The sequence below is a fragment of the Hemicordylus capensis genome, chromosome 4 (genome assembly GCF_027244095.1).
Source record: "Hemicordylus capensis ecotype Gifberg chromosome 4, rHemCap1.1.pri, whole genome shotgun sequence".
NCBI lineage: Eukaryota > Metazoa > Chordata > Lepidosauria > Squamata > Cordylidae > Hemicordylus > Hemicordylus capensis.
In genome coordinates, this window is record NC_069660.1 from 76,170,505 (window position 1) to 76,194,834 (window position 24,330).

The 24,330-nt window shown below is 45.0% G+C and overlaps 2 protein-coding genes across 4 annotated transcripts in view; one reads left to right on the plus strand and one right to left on the minus strand.

Moving 5' to 3' along the window:
- Positions 1 to 815: 815 nt before the first annotated feature.
- On the minus strand, positions 816 to 18,642 carry LOC128321925 (uncharacterized). 3 transcript variants are annotated; one of them, XM_053242472.1, is made up of 6 exons: positions 18,080 to 18,642; positions 16,216 to 16,322; positions 14,871 to 14,968; positions 7,046 to 7,179; positions 3,189 to 3,285; positions 816 to 1,135 (listed from the first exon to the last, which is right to left on the minus strand). In XM_053242472.1, the coding sequence occupies exons 1-6, from the start codon at positions 18,532 to 18,534 to the stop codon at positions 1,124 to 1,126; spliced, it is 903 nt and encodes a 300-aa protein (XP_053098447.1). In that variant the 5' UTR covers positions 18,535 to 18,642; the 3' UTR covers positions 816 to 1,123. The 3 variants fall into 3 exon arrangements, with proteins under 3 accessions (XP_053098447.1, XP_053098446.1, XP_053098449.1); XM_053242471.1 differs by having other exon boundaries at positions 14,871 to 14,971; positions 18,080 to 18,641; XM_053242474.1 differs by having other exon boundaries at positions 816 to 1,138; positions 14,871 to 14,971; positions 18,080 to 18,640.
- Positions 18,643 to 20,735: 2,093 nt separating this feature from the next.
- Positions 20,736 to 24,330, plus strand: part of BAK1 (BCL2 antagonist/killer 1) — an 80,098-nt gene continuing 76,503 nt past the window's right edge. The window contains exon 1 of the mRNA XM_053249914.1: positions 20,736 to 20,804. The gene's annotated coding sequence lies outside the window, so the exon portion shown is untranslated. The remainder of the gene's footprint in view (positions 20,805 to 24,330) is intronic.

Sequence of the window (24,330 nt, forward strand, 5' to 3'; positions counted from 1 at the left end):
CCCCCCCCTGCAATTTCAGCTAGGAACACTCCTGCCACTACTGTCTGGCTTGGTGTGCATCATAGACAGCCTCTGTATAAATGTAGTCTGATTTTCTATTATTATTATTTTCTTATTTGTTTTATATTGTTGTATTGCTAGTCTATGGCCAAAATAAAGTTTTACTTACTTACTAGCCAGCCTTTGGTTGTCAGTAATTTATTAGAATATATTTTGACAACCAAGAGATAGCCCAATAAGTTTAAAGTGTTGACTCTGTCCAATGTTTATCTCAAAATCCAGTTTTTAAAATTTGGATTTTAATTTACTTTTTTAAGTTGAAAATTTTCAGTTATAGAAATAAGACATATTGGACAATACTCTTTGGCTCCCACAAAGAATAATAATATACTATACAAAGTAAAACAGTGTTTGAATGGCTCATGTCTGAGGGGTGTTTATATATTACATCGGTTTGAAGGAATCATGGTCTCTTCATCATCCAGGATGGATATATCTGTGATCCAACATCTTTAAGGCAAAGGGGAGGTGGAGAAAAACATGATAAAAAGGAACAAACAGAATTCCTGCCCATGGACATGGAAATCCCTCCCCCTTCATGAAAGATTCTCCCTGATCCCCAAAGTGGGAAGCCACACAATATCCCTGTTTAGCCTTGGTTTATCAGGAGGAAGAACACCATTACTTATGTAATATCAAAGTTGAAAAATTTAGCCTGTCTGTGATGTGAAATGTAGCTCTGTGATCAATGAGGCTTCCACTTTTGACTTGCTTTTTAACGTATGAAATTTTAAAACACACATAAAATGTATGGATGCATTGTAAAACTTATTTTAATGAGGAGGGGAAAAACAGACTAGAGAGAGTCTGGGAAGAAACAGAGTAATCTATCAACCTGAAATATACACTAAAAGTATACGACTGCTGGATTTACAGAGTTATTCTGTAGAGCATAGAAGAAAGAGTCTATATATACTAGTTAAAGAAAGGAGGGAGGAAGGAAGCAACAAAGAATACATTGGAAATAGTCATGGCGCGTTATGAAGAAGAATTCCCAGTAGACCATCTTTCACCGAGCAAAGTGGGATTGGTTGCTGTCTCGGGGTTACTTTGGCAGGGTCTTCTATAACAGGTTCTACTAAGAAAGGAAAGAATGAGTGTTTTACAACGGCACACCAATGATCACTGTGAGTAGTTTTGCTATCATTAACTACATTTGTATCTCATCCTTCTTCCTTTGAGTCTAGAGTAGTGTTGTTTAGTGTCTCACTAAACAAGGCGGGGAGCATTAATTGTGCATACAAGCTCTACAGCAGGCTAGGCCCACAAGCCAGGCACTGTTGTGCGCTGCCCCATGCCAGACATGTTTTTCCTGCTCAAGGAAAGCGCACGTTGCCCTGTCCTCTCTTGCTGTCATCTCTGGCTCACTCAAGGAAGTTTGCTTAGCAGAATCAACCAGGCACGCTTTGCTCTCCTGATGTGGTGGGCGATGCTTAGTTAACATCTGCACAGAGGACTTGCTCTCACATTCGGCGCAAAGGGATGTTACAGAAGGTGCACGCTCACCCTGTGCCCATCAGATTTAAGAACTGAGGACATTCAGGGAGGTTGAGGGGGGACAACTGACAGCAGATCTTATCTTCAAAGACAGCTTTTGGCTGGGATGAAGTACCTACAGTTTCCTTCTCAGGCCAGATTATCATAATATTACAAGGAAGGAATAGGAACAGAAGTAGGAGTAGGAACTAATGAAGCTAGTCCAGCCAGCCTTAATTGTGGGGGTGGGGTTAGGCATACTGAATATCTACAAATCTCTGGTCACTGTAATCCAGACATATGAGCTGTTTCCAGTGCCGGATTTAGTCACAGGCTAAGAAGATGTACAGTTTAGGGCCTGCTCAACTTTGCCACCCCAGCTGTGTTTGGACTACAACTCCCATAAACCGGGTCCAATTCAAAGTGCTAGTTCTCATCTACAAAACCCTTATGGGCTTAGCACCTGTATATCTCTGGGATTGCCTCTCTTGGCCAGTTGTATCCCAACCTGTGAGGTTTTCTCAACTGGCCCTCCTTAGTGCCCAGACACTGCTGTAGTACGTGGTGCCATGACCCGTAGGAGGGCCTTCTTTGTGGCCGCCCCTCTTCTTTGGAACACTCTTCCCCCACAGATTCGTTCAGCCCCCTCCCTGGCTGCTTTTAAGGCCCTTCTTAAGATGCACCTGTTTCACCAGGCTTTTGCCCTTTAATTATTATTGTTGTTGTTGTTATTTTAATTAATTGTCATTAGTATTGTTGTTCACCGCCTAGAGTCTTTGGAGGAGGTGGTATATAAGAAATTTTTAATAAATAAATAATCCCCAGCCGTAGTGGCCAATAGCCAGAGATTGATTATTTGTTTGTTCATGTAAAATATTTCTGTACCGCCCAAACCTTGAGTCTCTGGGTGGTTTACAGTGAAAATAATTAAAACATTAAATCAATTAAACAATTAAAATCATTTAAACATTAACATCAATAACATTAAAATAATTTAAAACCCAACATTAACAATATTAAAATAATAAATCTAATTAAAAGCCTGGGTGAATAAATGTGTCTTCAGCGCCTTTTAAAAAGTTGCCAGAGATGGGGAGGCTCTTATTTCAACAGGGAGCACATTCCAAAGTCCAGGGGCAACAACGGAGAAGGCCTGTCCCCAAGTAGCCGCCAGACAAGTTGGCGGCAACCGCAGATGAACCTCTCCAGATGATCTTAACAGGTGGATGGGGCTCATGGTGAAGAACACACTCACTTAAATACCTAGGGCCTAAGCTGTTTAGCACATTAAGTGGCGCAGCGGGGAAATGCTTGACTAAGAAGCAGAAGGTTGCCAGTTCGAATCCCCACTGGTACTATATCGGGCAGCACCGATGTAGGAAGATGCTGAAAGGCATCATCTCATACTGCGCGGGAGGAGGCAATGGTAAACCCCTCCTGTATTCTACCAAAGAAAGCCACAGGGCTCTGTAAGCACCAGGACTGATCAGTGAGAGCTCAGAAGTCCACACCACTCACTTTCAGGCGAACAGACAGTATGTCCTGGGGAAAGCTAACTTTTCCTACAGTGCCACACCAGAAGTGTAGAAAACCACAATCACTCTCCATTATCTCCTGAATGAGCAACCAGACTAGATTAGCCTCCACAATACCTTAGGATGCTCCAGGTTTCTATCATCATTTGGTCTTGAATCTCCTTGTGCTGCCTCACAGTGATCGACCAGTTCCATAGCCTCGTTTTCAGGAAGCCTTCATTGGAAAGGAAGAGAAAAGGGAGGGGGGAAAGACTGAGGTCATTTCACACAATGGGAGGAAGGGGCTGTAAAAATCAGCAAAGCCAGTTGAACTGTCCAGACCACACCATGCTGCAACACATCAAACACGGGGCAAACCTCCGTACAACGGGAAAACACAGCACTTTCCTGCAACAGTTTTACAACGTTATAGGGACAAAATGCATCAATAAAACCCAAATCAAGGCATCAGAAATATGGGCAGCACCCTGATGACAGTGCAGTGATCGCAATGTCACAACGTGAGAAATGTGGAGAGGTGCTTAATGGACACGTTGTAGAACTGTTGCGGCATGTAATCTAGACATTATTTCAGGAATGGGCGGAAAGGGGCTGTAAAAATCAGCAAATCCAATTGACCCATCCAGACCACACCACGCTGCAATGCATCAAACATGGGACAAGCCTCCGTACAACAGAAAAACACAGCACTTTCCTGCAACAGTTTTACAACGTTATAGGGACGAAACACATCAATAAAAGTTGAATCAAGGCATCGGAAATATGGACAGCACCCTGGTGACAGCGCAGTGATCACAATGTCAAATGCAGAGGGGCACTTAACAGGCACATTGCTGAACTGTTGCAGCGTGTAATCTGGGAAATGCCCAGGAGTGCCTGTGAGCTTAGCTATGGAATATATTAAGGCCTGTATTTCTGCCTGCCTCTCCCTGCACTGCTCTGCTGCCTGTTTCCTTGATCAGTAGATTACATATAAAATTATACCAAGATACAGAGTGCTGTGAATAGATTTGGTTTCATGCTCGTCCAAGACTGGGGACTTGATCTGTGCCACATTCTTTAAGAAGATTAGCCAGTACTATTGTATATGAGTTTATTTTAAAATGGACACTGCCATCTTGTGGTCTGTGTAGCACTACCACCACTTATTCCCCTGCATAAATTGAAAGGTTCAGATCTAGGGATCCATCTTTGTCATGGTTGTACTGATGCATTTCAAATACTCAAACAGATCTAGGTCAAGCTCCCAGTCCTTGGGTATTTGGGTACTGAAGGCTTTTCTAGGCCGTAGTTCAGTGAGACAGCATCTGCTTTGCAGGGCTGTCCTTAAGAGAGCCCATGCAGGGTGTGGGGCCCGGGGCAAATCAGCCAGTGTGGGGCCTCCATCCAGTTAATTCTAATGGGGGTTAAAAGAGTGGGGCACGGGGCAGTCACCCTGCTTGGCATGCCCTAAGGACAGCCCTGCTGCTTTGAATGCAAAATATCCTAGGTTCAATTTTTGGTATTTTCAGGTAGGGCTGAGAAAGACTCCTACCTGAAACCTTGGAGAGCTGCTGCCAGTCAGTGTAGATAATACTGAGCTTGATGGACCAATGATCTGACTCTGTATAAGGCAGCTTCCTATGTTCCTGTGTTCTGTGGATATATGAACTGCTTCACAAGAACTGTGTCTTTGAGACTGATAGAGAGTCCTCCATTTCATAATGAGTCACTGCAGTCAGAATCCATGCTTTGAGGCTCAAAACATGAATTCTAACTGTAAAGGTAAAGTGCCGTCGAGTTGGTGTTGACTCCTAGCGACCACAAAGCCCTTTGGTTGTCTTTGGTAGAATACAGGAGGGCTTTACCATTGCCTCCTCCCTCACAGTATGAGATAATGCCTTGGCAACCTCTGGCTTGCTAGTCAAATCATTTCCCCACTGCGCCATTAGGTAGCTTACGAATTCTAACTGTAGTGACTCATTATTACATGGACAGGGGAAGTAGCGGGGGCAACTTTCAGGGACAGGCTTTGGGCTTCTACACACGCTTCTTCCAGTGCTTTAGTTTAAAATTGGTAAGGATCTAAAGGATCTAAACATCCTCTGGTAAGGATCTAAAGTGGCACATCAACAGTTCACACTTGTGGGGTCCCCCCAATTTTCCTTTTCAGTGGCATCCGCTACCTCTTCATGGAATACCATTTCAGAGGGTCCCCCAATATTTAGGGGCAGTTTGTTGGAAGACATAGGGGGATACTGCAGGAAGGGAGAGGCTGAAAAGCTCCTATGGCTGGCAAAGACCTTTGGATTCTAGCACATGTCTTTTCAAACACTGATCAGAGACAGATTTTATTAAATGTAAGGTTGTTCCATACAATAAGAGGTGTGTGTGTGTGTGTGTGTGTGTGTGTGGTTTATAATACAATAAAATTATAATATAATTTATAATATAAATGGTTTATAATATTATAAATTTATTAGCCAACCCCGCACAGAGCATCTGTGCGGCGCTTTGGGGCCAGCTGTTTCCCTCTTCCTCCTGCCCTGGTCTCTCCTCTCTTCCCCTTCCCTCCGTCCCCATGTTCTCCAGCCCTCCAGCCCTCCTCCCCTCCCATTCCTCCCCCCACACAGAGCCACGGCGGGTGGCCAAGACGGGCCCCGCCGCCACTGTTTTCCCTCTCCCCCATCCACCTGCCACCGCGGCTTTTCTCTCCCCACGCCCGCTGCCCGCCGCCTTTCTCTCCCCCCCGCCTGCTGCCCGCCACCGCCTTTCTCTCCCCCCGCCCGCGGCCCGCCGCCTTTCGCTCCCCTCCTCCTCCGGCCAGCCGGCCACTGCCAGCACTTTCTTCCCCCTCTCCTCCTCAGTCCTCACTTCAGAACTCTCACAGCGTGTCGCGAGAGTTCCGCTACCAAATCCTGGGCACGCATGTCCCAAAAGAATTAAATATATAGATAATATAATAAAGATCCAGATGTCTTCTTGCCTCAGGGTTTGGTGTGCAAGTGCCATTGGAGGAAAAATGTACAGGAGTATCAACAGCACAGGTTTCATTCAGAGTATTGAATAGGTAGGGCAAAGGGGTCATCCTTCTCCTCGGTTTTAGAGCACATGTGAATATTTCTTAGGAAACTTCTATTTTTTACCGACCCGCTGGTTCTACAGTTTCCATGAGCCTACACTCCAGGTATACTTGCCAAAAGCACATATCCCTTTGCATTTTTTTAAGATGGTGACTGTTCAGCTGGTATCAGTTATGCTGCTATAGTGATTATGAGAAACTGTAAAAGAATCGCCACAAATGCTCTGCTTTTTTGCAATTTAACCTTGAATATTTCCAAGAGTGGGTTTTATCCTGCGACCCTATTTCCCTACTGAAATCTGGTTAATATAAATGCTAATATTTATATTGCCATTATGAATTTTAATTCTAACACTTCATTTTAAAATAAATGTTTTCACACATCACAGTTGCCTCAATTCTTTTTGATGGATTGAGGGTTCAATAACATCTTACTCAATTAATTATCTTTAAGGAAAACTCCACAGTCTTTTATTCATTCAGTGGGCATGATCCAACCAATGTCACTTTTAAGTTCCACTGATTTCAACAAAACAGTTAAACACGAGCTTAACTTTCTGTTAATGAAATCAATAGAATTTAGGCTGTAATTTTAGGCACACTCTTCTGCGAGGAAGCCCTTTGAACATAGCTACTTCTAGGTAAACATGGCTAAAATTGTTCTGCACAATACAAGTAACTTTGCTTGGATCAATGCCAATATTTCTTGATATTCTTTATCTTTCTTGATATAAACATGTCTATAAGCTGTGAAAAAAACTTTCATATATTTGAAGTATTGGCTTCTGAAAAACCTTAATTTTTTAAAATTCCATTGTGCATTTCAGCAGATTACATTTCATACTGTTTGATCTTTGGGGGCCACTAACTTAATATTTCAAAGCCTGACAGATGAAGAGCACACAAAACTTACCCACAGACACAAGTAGTTCCAGGTGAATCTGATAAGTCAACATGGAATTTGGGTGTCGCAAATCCATATATCATTAGATCCAACGTGGCTTCATCTTCAGTTTCAGGTTGTGCAGGAATATCCTGGAGATGGGGCTATAAGAGGATGTAGAAAGAATGCAGAAGTTGTATAAAACTGTACCTAGCTATGATTGGATAACTAAAACAATATTTTGAACCCATGTAAATACCTATATTTTACTAATTTGTATGTGGTCCAAGACTGCAATTTCCATATTAAATGTTTTTTATGTTTGATTCTATATAGGACATGCCAAACCTTTGGTCACAAATTAGAATTAAATATTACAGGGCTGTTGTTTTTTAACTGAGTAGATTCAAAATTCTTTATCAGTATATAAAAGGATCCCACATTGTGAAAGGTTACATTCATGAGTTTGCAAAACATTCCTTTCCCAGAGGTTTTCCGTTCTAAGATTTCAAACAATGCCAGCTGTGCATTTGGAGGGTCATTATTCCAAGCTTCCAATCAATCAGCCCTTGTGCATATGTGAATCTCAGGAATAGGAGCTATTTATCATTACATTTTGAGATGTACTATTTATACACTCCCAGAGTTAAACTTTTGTCTCAGTTTATTGACTCAATTGCCCTTGGGAATTTGCTTGAACAAAATGTGTTATTTATTGGGAGGTCAGACAAGTATGCCACCCATGAAGCTGCTTTGTTGTTGCAGTAGAGAAACCTAGAAAATACTTTTTTGCAACCAATACTGTAAACTCTCATGGAGGTTTTTCACACATGGCGTTTAGCCCGCATCCCCTCCTGAATTGAAGCTGTGAGTCCACATATCAGCTGGATTAACCCTGAAGTTCCTGTGAGCTATCAGGGACCAGTACACAACTGACTCTGTTTTTCTCTGAATTACTGTTAAAAATTACTGCGCATTCTAGCTTGGCCCAAATTATGTCCGGGGTAAAAAAAATCCTCTATTTGTGGCAGCTTTTCTTTGAAAACCTGAGTTTTCTTGAATGCCGCGGGACTTCTCCTTTGATGTATAGATGGGCCATTGGCAGTAATTTGCGTTATGGTCTGCTCTGAGTTATTTGCAATTGCAAGCACTGGGGAAGGGGGTTGTGGCAGATGGGTAAAACTCTGTTCTTCCGTAATCAGCTGTCAAGCTCTCTCACCTCGTCCTCCGTCTCTGATGTGATTGGAGTATCTGCTGTGTGATTGGAGTATCCTCCCGCACCTTGGAGGATCAGCAAGTTGCCTGCCCGTATCTCTGGTCTGCTATGGGGAGCAGAGCCAGCCCCACCACCACCATGTGACCCCTTTCCCTGCTCGCCCTTGGTGGGGGGGGCAATGCCTTTGGAGCAAAGCGCCTCTGGGCTGTGAAGACCTCCCTGAGTCCTGCCCACCCACCTGCCTGACTTCCCTTCCTCGCTCTCACCCATAGTGTGTGCCTGTTTTGTTTTTCTGGCCACCTGCTGTGTCAGATCATGGGCTGGGGAGAGGCAGCAGCAGCAACGAAAATCACCACTGGGGCACACCAACCAGGAGGATGCTCGGGATCAACTCCCTGCGCCAAGCAAGAAGCACAGGTATGCAGCCACAGTAGCAGCGGGGGTGGGGGTTGCCAAGTTGAAGTAGAGAAGCTTCTGCAGCCATCCTCCCTCGCTGCTGGGAGTCCCGGGCATGCCCTCCCTGCCAGGCAAACCCCCCCCATCCATGCCATCATCCCCCACCAACACCCTCGCCTGCCTGGCCAGAGAGACTCCAGGAGTGCCACTGGCTTCTCCAAACATCACCCACCCCCAGCCAAGTCATGCAAGAAATGGAGAAAAAACCCAGAGCGATCAGTAAGAATGCACAAAGGAGAAAGATATCAGGGATTGAAGGGGGGAGCCAATAGCTATGTGAACTGTCCAATCTAACCCCACAAATTAAACTGCCTCGAAACAACTGCAAAGTAGATTCGCTCCTCAGATACCCCGAGGCATAAAGCCATGTATGAAAAACTTCATGGTGACTCATAATTCTAACCTGATAATCTGGCTCATGTATTCTGGTGTTTTGTCATTTACATGGCAAAAACCTATATTTAATTGCTTTATGTTCTACATTACTACGATTAGTAATGACCTAATTTAAATAAACAAACATGTCCTTGTTAGGGGTATGTACAGAACCGGTTTGGCCGAATTTGGTCTGGTTCCAGGTACAGCTGAATTTGGCCTAGTCCAGTTTGAACATCAAACCAGGCCAAACCAGTTTGGAGGATATACTAGTAAAGGAGCATCCAGCAAGGATTCCCCTTTACAAGTACAGGGGTGGGGGAGTGTAAGGGGTGGCCAGGTGGTGGCAGCAAGAGAGGGGGAAAGCTGCTTACCTGGCCCAGTTTGGGACATGGGTGCCTTCTACTATATAAGCCCTCCTCCGCCCCCCCGCCCCCGCTGTCTGAATTTAGGAAGATGGTGACTGGGCAGAGGTCTTTTTTGGTTGTTCCTCCCAGAGAAGCTTGCGCCCAGCATGATCTTTGATGTCCTTTCAGTTTGCTCAACATTCCAGCAAGTACTGTAGCTGTTTTTAATTGTGGTCGGGTTTTTTGGCTGGATTTTACTGAACTGTCGAGGTTGTTTCTGCTTTCTGTGGTTTTAATACTGAATTTTACACTGAAGGGTGACTTACAAATTGACTAAATCAATAAATGAATATTATGTTGCTTCTATAAAGGAAGCAAACTACTCTGCAGTTACAAGACCCAAACAATCCCAGGGATGCTACAACCCGAGTGGTAACTGTCTTGTTGGTTGTTTATATGTACTTCTCCCTTCCCATTGATGGGATGTCAGTGCACCAAGCAGCAGAATGGCTTTAGCCATGGCTAATTATGCTAAGTAATTACTACTTAATTGCGATTGGGGAACCTAGCTGCCTAAGCACTGCCAACAGTCAGTTATTAACAATACTGAAGGTAACATATAACTAGTATCAAATGATGGTTATTGATATGAGGCTGTTTACAAGCAGCTGTAAGATATATGAGGCGTGATTATGCTCTTTGCATGACTGCTTGCCTGCCTGTATGGTGAGGATGCAACAAAACGCCCAAAATACATGTGCAAAGTCCATTGCTGTATCCAGACTTGCTGCCCATTTTATGGACTAAGGCACTTCTATGCAGGTCTTGTGGTAGCAAGCATGAATTGGTTTGCATTTGAATGGCAGGCTACATGTGAGCACTGTAAGATGTTCCCCTTAGGGGATGGGGCCATTCTGGGAAGAGCATCTGCATGCTTGCATGCAGAATGTTCCAAATTCCCTCCTGGCATTTCCAAGATAGGGCTGAGAGAGGAGAAGCCGCTGCCAGTCTATGTAGATAATACTGAGCTATGGTCTGACTCAGTATAAGGCAGCTTCCTGTGGTGTAATGCTGTGGTTAAGACAAATGACTGGGAAAACCTCGATTCAATTATCACCACAGGCATAATTTCATTGGCAGCTAATCATTTTCCGACTCAGCCCTCCGTATCCAATAAAGTAAAGGTAAAGTTTGCCGTTGAGTAGTGGTGCTTACAGAGCCCAGTGGTTTTCTTTGGTAGCATACAGGAGGGGTTTACCATTGCTTCCTCCTGTGCAGTATGAGATGATGCCTTTCAGCATCTTCCTATATCGCTGCTGCCCGATATAGTACCAGCGGGGATTCGAACTGGCAACTTTCTGCTTCTTAGTCAAGCATTTCCCCACTGCGCCACTTAAGATGACCCATATCCAATAGAAGAAGAGGAATATTGACCTATCAGAGTTGTTATAATGATTACTGAGATAATGTATGTGAAACTCTTTGTACACTCAAAAGTGCTGTATAAAAGCTAAGTGTTCTTCATATGAGTCATAAAACAGCTGTCTAATAGACAGAGATCAACAGACCAAACTTTCCAAGCGTGAAGACATTGTCCTCAAACTCTAGCCACTGATACCATTTGGGGGACAATGGTTCATTGTGGTTTTTGGCAAGCTGTGGATCCTTGGAGATGGGGAACAGGTGATAGCAGTATATAACCCTTAACCTTCTCTGGGTTATTTTCACATTTTCAACCATACTTCCAAACATGCTAGTTGTACTGGAGGTTCCCTGTATCTGTTTCCCATAAAACCTTCATTGGTTCAGCCACGGTATTCAGATGAAGAACTACAAAAGCCAAACTTCTATATTGGCATCAGCATAAAGTTGTCATCACTAGTTTGCCTTTGGCAGCCTCTCCTTTTTACTTTCTCTTTAAACCCTTTTTCAATCACTTGTTTGTACTTTTAAAACTACACTTGTCACCAGATTAAATGGATAAATCATATGAATGTTAATTGATTAATAAATTCAATCTGCATGAATGTGCATACTAATAAAGCAATAATTTGGGTGAGGGGGGAAGCATTATTTGTCATGAAGAAAGAAGCATTATTAGGTGATTCACACATGTGTTGCTGTAAGCAGCACCTTCAAAGATATGTTCCCTCCTGTGGGGGTGGGGAAGGAAGGTACTGGACCTGCTGCCATGTTGTTATGCCTTGCCTGCTCCACACAACTCTGTACATCGCAGCTCCCTGTGGCAATTATCCTCATTGCATGCAGGCCCTTGGGATTCTACTCACTGGCCAGCTCACTGGAACAGGAAGTATAAAATATAAAGAGATTGCCAGGCTAAGGCAGCCTTGCCTCAGTATCAATGTTCATCACCTCTTTACTTCTGACTACTTGGTATGTGATCCTTGGCCTGCTGCAACTCTTGTCTCTTGACCAGGGGCGTATCTAGGGTAGGTCAGGCAGGGCATATGCCCCGGGTGCCACTTGAAGGGGGGGGCACCATTTTTAAAATAAAAAAATAAAATAAATGGCCACTGAAAACAAAATGGCCATCATGCATGCTTAAATGGTCTATGTGAGGCCCTAGGCCATGCCAGGCCTTGCAGAGGCCATTTGAGCATGAGCGGTGGCCATTTTGTTTTCAGTGGCCATTAAAAAAAAATTAATGGCCACCGTACATGCTCAAATGGTCCCTGTGAGGCCCTAGAGGCCAGTGGGGGAGGGGGGACCTTTGCAGACCCCCCCCCCCGCGCCTTTAGGAAGCCCCCTGAAGGGGCTACAGGTAAAAAAATTTTTTAAATTTAATATAATATAAGTCACTGTACACATATTCAGACTGGCACTATGTACAGAGAATCGGGGCTTGTGAATAATGAGCTGAAGCTTATGAGCTAGGATTGTATTCATTTGCTCTTACTTTGCTTCTTCTGATAAGTGATTTAAATGTGATGTCTTAATAATATGGCTATTAATGGTGAGTAAGAAATGGTGATAAATGGTGAAATCCTTAATATTAAGGCCCACTGGGAGTTTCTTGCTCTCTTTCTCTCATTTTAACTGTCTTTCTGAAATACTAGAATATTTTCCAAGCAGTGACACAGTTTACTCTGCATATCCTTTAATTATTTTCAGAGTATCTGGGAAAAGTCATATTCTCCATTTATTTTTAAAACTTATGTAATAGTGATGCTACAATGCATAGCAGAGAATTAGACAGGCACTTCTGTTTAGTTTTCCAAGTACACCTCCACATAGTATTTGGGTATTTCATGAGCCCCAGCATATTGAAATTTGCAGTTTTCCAGCATTTTTTGGTCTGGCTACATCCACAGCAAAATAGTTTTTTAAATATTAAAAGATTAACGATTTTGACTTGTATTTTTCAGCTGATATTATGGTAAAGTTATCTGAAATATGGGTGTCAGATGTTTGGAGAGGAGAGCTGGTCTTGTGGTAGCAAGCGTGACTTGTCCCCTTAGCTAAGCAGGGTCCACCCTGGTTGCATATGAATGGGAGACTTGATGTGTGAGCACTGCAAGATATTCCCCTCAGGGGAAGGAGCCCCTCTGGGAAGAGCAGAAGGCTTCAAGTTCAAGATAGGGCTGAGAGAGATTCCTGCCTGCAGCCTTGGAGAAGCCGCTGCCAGTCTGTGAAGACAATACTGAGCTAGATAGACCAAGGCTCTGACTCAGTATATGGCAGCTTCCTATGTTCCTATGGACAGGGGGCGCAATTTCAGTGCTTGCCCTAGGCACTATTTTCCCTAGATACACCTCTGCTCTTGACTGATTCCTCTATTCCTGATCTGGCACTGACCTTTGTCTCCTGCCTTTGGCTCCTGCCTTGACCCCTCTGATTGGACTGTCACTCTGGATTGACCCTGCCTGCCTACTGCTGGACCTTATTTCCTGCTTTTGCCCCTGGTTTTGCCTTCTGGCTGGACCTTCTTTCATGTGCCTGACTCTGGATTACTGTCTTGCCCTGCAGCCCCAGTTCATTGGCCTCTCCAGTTCTCTGCTCCTGGCACTCCCAGTCCTGGACTTGCATTCTCAGTTATCACAGCCCATGACCTGGCCACCCTGACACATGGCCCAGCCCTTGAGCAACATCCAGGACTCAGATCCCAAGAGATAAGAGCTAGGCAAATCCCCTGCAAAAACACAAACGAATGAGGCACAGACCCTAGGCCCCATTGGCAAGGATTAACCAGACAATAAGGAGCCCTGAGAACGCAAGCCTGAAATCCCAGAGATGGTCCCCCATGAGCTGCTGAGGGGTCAGGCATGGACTTACCAGAAGCCTCTCACTCTTCAGTGCCTGCTCACCAACACAGAGAAGGCATCAAGTGAGAAGTGGCTGAGACATGGCAGAGTGTTTGTCTTCAGACTCATAGGCTGCCCCTTAAGGATCCACACTCTGCAACAGAGGCGTGGAGCCTGAGGGAGGAAGTTGGAGCCAAGAGACATTTCAAAGGTTCGGTCAGAGTTGGAACTGTTGTTGGTTCAGTTTGCTCCCTCTGAGTTCTCTGAGATATTGCAGCCTTGCCTTGTGGGTCCCCGTAGGAAATCAGGACAAGAGACCTGTCACTCACCTCATCTCAAAAAGGATAACATGGACAGAGCAGGAAAAAAAGAGGGTGGGGGAAAGAAGGGCAGCTGGAAGGATCAGGGGGTGGGAGCACCTTCCCCACAAGGAAAGGCTAAAGCATTTGGGGATGGTTTGTTTGGGAAAAAAGGTGACTCATGGGGAACATGACACAGGTTCATAGAATTATGCATAGTGTGGAGAAAGTAGACTGACAGGGTTCTTTCCCTCCTCTCATAATTAGAATGAAATTCTTCACACAACATATAATTAATTAATGGATTTCATTGCCACAAGATGTGGTAATGGCAAGATGTCTTTAAAAGGGAGATTAGACAAATGCATGGAGGATGATCTAGCAATGGCAATATCATGATACCTATTTGGAATTTCCAGAGGCAGTGGGCCCCTGAATACCACCAAATGGGGAACAATAGTATGGCAGGGGGTGCAATTGCCTTTACAACCAGATTGAAGCATCTGGTCGGGCACTGTGGAAAACAGGATGGTGGAATGGAAAGGCTTTTGGTCTTTGAATCTATAGATTGAAAAGTGGGATATAAATATTTTAATAAAATAATACATGGTAGGTTAATAGCTATAATAAATATAGCAAGCATGCTGGGAATTTGGGGAGTCTCATTCTTTTGATTTCCGAACAAAGCAAATTTACTTGGAAATCATGAATGACTAAGAAGTGAGTAAGAATTTGGAGTGAATCATGTGTATTTAGAGTGAAAAAGCCTTTAGAAGGCAACTCATGCTGTTATTTTGTGACCTTCACACTCCTAACTGGGATCACATCTTTCCTCCTGCTTATGAAAGTGCCATGCAGAGAGGAAAATCTGCCTGCAGAATCTCCCTATCATATAATTACCACTTTTGAAGAATGAAGCCTCCGGCGCTGCTTGTACATATTGACGAGCCTGTTCCAGGGAGAGAGTTCTGCTTTTGGAGGTTCAGCTCCGACATCCTCTGCTGAAAAGAAAAGCCATATCACTGTGCCATGAAGTCTCCATGGTTTTTTAAATCCACTGTCTCCTTGAGTCATTGAAAGGAATGCAATCTGATATATTGTACCCGTTTAGGATGCATTTGATCTAAAATGAAGGGTCTCCACAGCAGTCAACAAGATAAACCATCTTCACCAACAGATAAATTAACCATCATATGATATAAAGTAGACTGGAATGACAGAAACATGGTGAAGCAGGAGAAACATGTGAACAGGCTTCTGGAGAGGTAGAAGGGCCATATCTTAGTGGAACTCCTATGGACCATGGACCCTGTTTCTTTGGAAATAAGCTCAATAGGTGGCTGCTTGGGGCAACTGAATTTGAGAGGTGCCAAATAAAGGAACACAATTCCCCACTTCACCCAGACCCTTGGAGAGCAGAGTTGAAGGGGAGATGTGTCTCCACAAACTTTTCTCAATTTCAGCCCCTTCCCTCACTCCATATAAATGAATGGGAAATTTTGCCCCGAGGGCTGCACTTGAGGGAAAGAAACTTCCAGGTAGCAAAGTTGCTCTCCTGCTCCAGACATGTGGAACAAGGGTCTAAGATAGATGTATCCTGCCTTCTAACAATTTACTCGTTTGCAGCCCATTCACTTACAGAGCAGAAAGAAGGGGCTTCAGTTGGGAAAACTGTGAAGGAGGGAACATGATTCCTCCCAGCATGCACATGTCAGGGGAGCAAAATTAATGTTTCCCTAACCTTAAGATAGCTTGTGCCAATCATAAATAACACAATTGGGTTTCAGTGGCATTTAAGAACCAGTAAGTGTGCTTAGGACTGAAGCCTTTTAACCGTCTTGATGGGCCACTGACATCACCCAGAGTACTCTTGATTATCATGCTTGCCTCCTGTTTACTGACCAGCCATCCAATGGGATGTAAACAACCATATGACAGCAGCTATTTGGGCAGAGCTATTATTATGTAAGGTAATGTGTGCCGTCAAATCTATTTCGACTCCTGGTGCCCACAGAGCCCAGTGGTTTTCTTTGGTAGAATACAGGAGGGGTTTACCATTGCCTCCTCCCATGCAATAGGAGATGATGCCTTTCAGCATCTTCTTATATTGCTGCTGCCTGATATAGGTGTTTCCCATAGTCTGAGGAACATACCAGCAGGGATTCAAACCGGCAACCTTCCGCTTGTTAGTCAAGCATTTCCCCGCTGTGCCACTAAACACAACAGCAGAGATCCTCTTCCTCACCTTTTAGTAGATGCTCTCTTTCATCTTCAGCACTACAGTCCTCAATACCTCCTGTGGCCATAGAGACTTCTTCATTATCCACACATAGGACCGAGGCGATTTCATCTCTACACCCAAAACATCATTTTTCAGGGAGGGCATTTCATACAAGAAAAAGACTCCCCACATTTTTCACTTCATTAAACATTGGAGATGGAAATGCCATTGCTTCTTCCCACCCCAGCATATATAGGCATATACCACTTATTACTGTCAGTAATAACAAATATTATATTACCACTGCCAGGTATATTTACTGGATTGAATAAAAACAATTCCCTAAGGGGAATATCTTCTAGTGCTCCAGCATGTAGTCTCTCCCATTCAAATGCAAACCAGGGTGGACCTGGCTTAGGAAAGGGGACAATTCATGATTGATACCACAAGACCAGCTCTCCTCCCACATCTCTCTGGGATTGTTTTCAATAGCTACCTGACTGTTTTCAATAGCTACTCTTCTACCTGAAGAGACTCCAGGCTAGTCATAGAGAGTTGGCAACCCTAATTCCAGGAATCAAGCCTGTCTGGAAATTAATTATGCCCTCTGATTGGCAGTATGAACAAAATCATTAATCTTCTGACTAAACAGTACTGTGGCCCTGATAGGCAGTCTCCACGCACAATAATATGTGGAGCTCTCAGTATCACATCCTAGGGCAAACTGTTCACATGAAAGTTTGCATTAAGTGTTGTTTGTGGTAGTTCTATGGATGGAACACTTCTGCATACTCTTGAATGATTAACTCCACACAGTGATAAATTCCTATAATAACCAGAGGAATCACAGAAAGGCTTATGTAACTCTTAGACTTGTCAAGTTTCTTTTTCAAAAACTGTAGCATCTCTTTTTTTTTCTATGGGAAAGGACATAAGAATAAATAATGCCTGAAGATGTGCAAAGTGCCTTTGGTTTGTAAAAGGAATGTTCCCTCTTCTGTACAGTGCCTCCTGTGCCTCACCTTCAGCCTGTTTGCCTGGAGTTATAGCGACCTGGGCCAAGAGCAGGCAAATTGTTCAGCTGAAGGGAGGGTATTTGGCTCTTCTCTGGGATGGCTGGCTCAGCTGCAAGGCAAAAGCTTGGAAACTCACACATACCTGTGCTGCCTTACCAAAATGCAATCTGCAAAAGGTGTAGATTTCCATCCAGCAGTGCAGTGTGTGCATGCATATATTTATATTTATATTTACATTTATATTTATATTTATATTTGGTCTGGCTTTCCATCCTCCAGTTCTGGCAGCCAGCCAAACTAAGAACAAGCGGGCTAAGCCTGTGAAATTCTGGCTTGCTGCCAACTCCAGTTTTCCTCTTTCCACAAGGATCTCCGAAAGTAACACAGTGACCTGCACTTAGCATGGGTAAAGTCCCACCCACCTTAGCTCAGGGCATGATAACCTTACAGAATGATAACACAAAATAATTGTCTGGCCAATCTTACCCAGTAATTGTTAGAATATTCATATGAACAATTCTGCTCTTAATTAACCCCCAGGTCACATAGCTAAACACTAATTAGCACAAGTGGGGTGTTCATTTTGTGAAGAGACCTCATCAAATTTGACCATTGATCTTCCGAGGTCTCCTGTAAGTGAGGCAAAATGAGGCTAGGTTGGACCCATTTTACTGATAATATAGATCAAGGTCAATAAGTGTTATGCCCAAAACAACATGGGAAGGTTGCGATAATTGCAGGGCTCATCGCACATTCTCCACATGAAAGGCTAGTACACTACTGGTGGCTGCTGATCCTATTAGAAATCCTACTAGGAATTTATCTTCAGTATGTCTAGAAGTTGGCCACAACATTGCTGACACAACACTCACTTTCCCACCGTTCCTCTGTCACCAGATGATTCTCTTTTCTTCTCTCCTGATACCAGAGCTTTTTCACATTGATCCTGGGCCAAGTTGCTTGTCATAGAGTCAGCAAAGCCTTCAGAGTCTCCCATCTCCAAACCTGTTGGGTTGCATAAAGATAGCTTCTTCTCATCTGTAGGGATGGTGTCTCCAAGACTGATATGTTTCATCTCGGATAACTCTTTAGCACAGCTATCCATCACCCCCTCATGGATCTCATTGGGAGAAGTATTGTTTTCTGGCCCTTTGCCTGGCAGAGTTGCTTCAGTATCAAGGAGTTCACTTTTGTCATCTTTGCTCTCCTTTGCATTTGCCTTGGGTCCTTCTCCCTCCTGTGTGACATGCCTGCTCCCAAAGAGGTTTCTGAAGAACTGGAGCACCCAGGGCCTGCTAGAAACAGAGGAGGCTGTTAGAGTATCCATAAGCTTCAGGTTTTGTGGGCTATCTTGTGGGGTTGCGCAGACAGCTGGGGCCGATGCTCTTCTCAACAGATTGGAATCAGGGCTTCCAACTGAAACCCCAACTGCTTAGAACCTTCGGAGAATTCTGGAGTTTTCAGGGGGGTGGGGCCACCCATTAGCTTCACCGTTCAGGGTTCAACTTTTCCTTTCCAGTGTCAGCAACAGAAAACGAATTGACAAGTGAAAAAATAGTCAGGAATGGAAGAAAAAGACGTGTGGGAGCAATTTGGAAGTCTGTAGCTCCCAAATTACCACAAATGCAATGTGTTTTAGGCCTGAGTCAGTCAGGTGCAATGTGGTGGCCACTTCCCCATGACTGGATTCAGCGATGGCACCAGAAAAGAAAGTGTGTGTGTCTGTCTATCTGTCTGTCTGTGTCTGTGTGAAGCAAAGTGCATTTCTGAGAGGCGCGTTTTGTCCCACATGTTAGATTTCTGAAGGAGCAATAACTGCGTATTTAACATTAACATTAACAGTCCTATCCTAAACATTAATAGAAGTGAGCTCATGAGGAACTGCCCTCTCTCTCTCTGTTGATTGATGGTGATGAAAAAAACACAGGGAGGTGGGTCTCACGATTTGTGAGACCCGCTTTTTCAGAAACTGCGGGGAGAGCGGGCTAAGCCTGCTCTCCCCGCAGACGAGCGGGCAGGGAGCCCTGGGTGGCTGGATTGGCCGCCCACATGGTTGCTGGCTCCGTGACGGAGCCGGTGGGGCATGGGGGAGCAGGGGCCGCATGGCCCCCTCAAGCCCCAGTATGCCCCCGGAGCCGGGAGGCAGCTTTTCACCTCCTGGCTGGGGGTCTACTCGTGAGTAGGCGCGGCACGAAGGTGCGGCACAGCTACTCACGATTGTAAAAAGCAGGTTTGTGGAGCACTCACTCTGCAAACCTGCTTTTTACCAGGGGTTCCAGAGCGGGTTAGCCGCTCCAGAACCACCGGGCTCGGCTGCGAGCCTGGTGGTTCTGACGATCAGCAAAAATCAGGCTAGTGGAGACTAGCCCGATTTTTGCTGACCGTCAGAATAGCCCCTCTGAGTATGTGAAAAGAGCCTCTTCTCCAAGTAACCCCAGCAGTGAAGGTTTGGCACTGCACACACTGAGGCGGCTCTCACGATCTGTGAGACCTGCTTTTTCAGAAACTGCAGGGAGAGTGGGCTAAGCCCGCTCTCCCCACAGACGAGCAGGCAGGGAGCCCTTGCCAGCTCCGTGATGGAGCCGGCAGGGGGTGGGGGAGCCGGGGCCACGCGGCCCCCGCAAGCCCCGCAAGCACGCAGGGCATACTAGAGAGACCCCTGGAGCCGGGAGGTGGCTTTTCGCTTCCTGGCTGGGGGTCTACTCATGAGTAGGCACGGCGCGAAGGCGTGCCGCGGCTACTCACGACTGTAAAAAGCTGTGAGCCCGGTGGTTCTGACGATCAGCAAAAATCAGGCTAGCGGAGTTCTGACGATCAGCAAAAATCGGGCTAGCAGAGGCTAGCCCGATTTTTGTTGATTGTCTGAATAGCCCCTCTAATTATTGCGTCAGAGTACTTGCCCCTTTTCCCTCCTCTGGTGCTGAATTTCACTCTACTCCAGTAACTCTAGAATGCCATATCATGAAATCCAGTGTGAAAGGTGGATCATATTAAAATTTCTCAAGTTAGAACTATAACCGTGGCACTGATGTGCTAGCTTCCCATGTTAAATACGAGCGTGCAAAACCAGGCTACAGGAGCCCAGCCCAGTTTTGCATGCTCCTGAGAACCACGGGGCTTGAGGGCAAGCCCAGTGGCTCCATGGCTGCAAGCCTGCTTATGTAGCCACCCTCTTAAACGAGGTTAAGGGCAGGGGCGTAACTACTATTAGGCAAGGGGAGGCAGCTGCCTGGGGGCCCCCACGCCTCGAAGGGCCCCCCAGAGAGGCAAGTCACATGACTATATATTGTGAAGTGTGTGTGTGTGTATCAGCGAGGGGCCCGTTTTAAAATTTTGTCTCTGGGCCCACTCCAGCCTTGTTACGCCCCTGGTTAAGGGAGTGAGGGCTCCCTGATCCTCATTTTTTAAAAAAATGTTCACATAGTGCATTATTGGGGCTCCGGGGGGAGGGGTGCAGGGTGCCACACAGTGGCACTTCCTTGAGCCTGACCCCCAGAGTGGCAGAGCGAGGTGCGGGTGGCCCGCAGGAGAGCCACCACTTGTCTGGGCAGGCGATCCACCCACCCAGGGAACTGCTTGTGATCGTCTTCGGGGAAGGTAAGTAAAACCCTCCATCCCCACAGATAGCCCACTAGCTCTTCACACGGATCGTGTGAAGAATCGTGTGAAGAGCTTCATTGTGTTTTTGATGATCCACAATGTGTCAGGTGGGCAGAGTGGAGGGGCGGAGGGATTCCTGGGTGGGGGGGGGCAAGTTTTAAATCTCTTAAACCCAGGTGGCCCTTTCATGAAGCAAGGTGAAGCATTTGCCTCAGATGGTGGATTATTGGGGTGCCAGCAGAGTAGCAAGATGCCCCCCACTGCTGCCACTGGGTGGTTCTTTGGGACCCAGCTGATCTTTGCAAGGAGCACCTCCCCCTTACACTCCTTGCAAAGCTGATGAGTGTGAGGTGAGGAAGGAAGAGAAGAGGATGCTACTGGCAACCTTCCCTCTTCCTCGCTCCATGCCACCCTCAGAGTTTGAAAGTTCTGAAAAGGGGCTGGCTTTCTCCAGGGACATGGGACAAGGCAGCATTTGCATTTAGTGCCTCGTCTCAGGCACTGCAATACTTTGGACTGCCCCTGCTTAGACCCTTCCCCTTGAGCTGAAGCCTGCTGAGCCTCTAGTTGGAACCCTGGGTCGCAGGATCCAGACCCATGAGTTTTAGACGTGCCTTGCGGGGGACACTTGTGTACTGCCTTAGCTACTTTCAGCAACCAGAGTCCTTGGGGAAACTCTCAGTGTCAGGCTTCCACAAGATTAATCTTGTGGTTTGACTGCCTCCCCGAGTGGAAAACCCAGAGAGAATCCTTTGAGGCTGAGAATCCTTTGAGGCCAAGAACCAAGGCTGGTTTGCCACAAATTAAACACTCATAGGCCTGTCCAGGAATCTCAGGGCTTCCTCCCACCCCAACCCAATGGCCTTGAGTCAGCCTCCTCCAGAAGTTGCCGAGTCTTTTGTTTCATTGACTCACAGGTAAGTGTTAAAAAGTAAAAACTTGCAATATCTAGAACTGCTATAGCAAATGACTATTAAGCAGAACTGAACAATCAAATATTGGCTGCTACTGCAAGCCACTTTAAAAATGGATGCTCTGAAATGACTGCATGACAGTGGTATGACTGCATGATACTGATGACTGTGTGACAGTGATAGATGCTGTCAAATACTGGTTCACCTTCATGCCTGTTAATGTAGAATAAAATGCTGAAATCAAATATCAAAAGATGTCAAATACTGACATCTAATATGTCATAATACTATGGATTGCTTCTAATTGAGGGCTTTTTAAAAGGGAAATTTGGAGCTTCACAGTGCTATTTGAGTATATGTAATTTCCACATGCCACAACACACCTGTGCATTCTGGTTATTGAACTCTGCTGATGTTCAGAGACCGTTCCCTTCACCCCTTCTCATAAGGTCTGGTTTGCATGAGCATCCTTAAGCATGACTTACTACAATTTATGTTTACCATTGCCATCTCCCGTGCAATATGAGATGATGCCTTTCAGCATCTTCCTATATCGCTGCTGCCCAATATAGGTATTTCCCATAGTCTGGGAAACATAGTCTGGGAAACATATCAGCGGAGATTTGAACCAGCAATACTACAATTTAGCTTCAGAGATTTCCTCATGGTAATGAGTTTGCTTGCAGTATCAGGGCCTGGTGTTTTAAAAGAGCCTGGGCAACTCACAATGAACTGGTTTACATAAACATGTTCTTCTACATGTGCTTATGTTTTTGGCTATACCAAAAACGCATCTGCCCTAATGTCATTAAAGGATGTGCCGGTGAACAGGTTCCCAGCACAGCCACAGCCCTCAACATGATTGTATGTGAAGGGCCTTGTTTGTGTGAACCGGCCCTTTACTTTTCACATTATTATCTGTCGGTTTTTACATCATCTAACATAATACACATAATACAGCTTTTGCATATCTTGAATTTTTTAATTTTAATTTTTTAATCCTTTGGAACTGCACGTTTGTGTCGGATATACATTTAGAAAAGCCTTGTGGTAATTGACTAACTTTCCACACCTCCAGTATTTAGATTAGCGTAAGGCTATATCAGGAAAATGTAGAATGTACAAACCTCACATTGTGAATATTTGACATCAAAATTCTTCGAAGAGAATGGTGGGGGAAATTTGGGTAGCTGGGAGATAAATTAGGCTGATGCTAAACCACTTGCCAATAGGGAATGCATGCTGGCCAATAGGGAATAATAGGAGATCACTGCTGGCCAATAGGGAATAACAGGAGATCACTGCTTGCCAACAGAGAACCATAGGAGATCACTGTTTGCCAATAGGGAACCATGGGAGATCACTGCTTGCCAATAGGGAACCATAGGAGATCACTGCTTGCCAATAGGGAACCATAGGAGATCACTGCTTGCCAATAGGAAACAACAGAAAAGCACTGCTTGCCAATAGGGAATAATAGAAGGTCGCTGCTTGCCAATAGGGAATAATAGGAGATCACTACTTGCTAATAGGGAATAGCAGGGTATCACCACTTCCCAATAGGGAACCACAGGAGATCACTGCTTGCCAATAGGGAATAACAGGAGATCACTGCTTGCCAACAGAGAACCATAGGAGATCACTGTTTGCCAATAGGGAACCATGGGAGATCACTGCTTGCCAATAGGGAACCATAGGAGATCACTGCTTGCCAATAGGGAACCATAGGAGATCACTGCTTGCCAATAGGAAACAACAGAAAAGCACTGCTTGCCAATAGGGAATAATAGAAGGTCGCTGCTTGCCAATAGGGAATAATAGGAGATCACTACTTGCTAATGGGGAATAGCAGGGTATCACCACTTCCCAATAGGGAACCACAGGAGATCACTGCTTGCCAATAGGGAATAACAGGAGATCACTGTTTGCCAATAGGGAACCATGGGAGATCACTGCTTGCCAATAGGGAACCATGGGAGATCACTGCTTGCCAATAGGGAACCATAGGAGATCACTGCTTGCCAATAGGAAACAACAGAAAAGCACTGCTTGCCAATAGGGAATAATAGAAGGTCGCTGCTTGCCAATAGGGAATAATAGGAGATCACTACTTGCTAATGGGGAATAGCAGGGTATCACCACTTCCCAATAGGGAACCACAGGAGATCACTGCTTGCCAATAGGGAATAACAGGAGATCACTACTTGCCAATTGGCAAGCAGTGATTTCCTATTATTTGCTATTGGCAAGCAGTGATCTTCCACTGCTCCCCTTCCCTCCTAAACTGCAAGACAGTGGGGTACTCGGTTTATTTTATTAGGAATCTTTAAGTGTTTAGATTCCTTGGTGTCTAACATTTCCTCATAACCTCTGGGCCAGTCACTTCTCTCTCAGCCTAGCCTACTTCACAGGGTTGTTGTGAAAGAGAAACTTAAGTATGTAGTACACCGCTCTGGGCTCCTTGGAGGAAGAGCAGGATATAAATGTAATAATAAATAATGATGATGATGATGATGATGAATCCCTATGAGGATTCATTATATGCCTTCATTTCTTCTGTTCATTTTGACTGTCTTTGGACAATGCCGACTGTCATGTGTCAACTATCT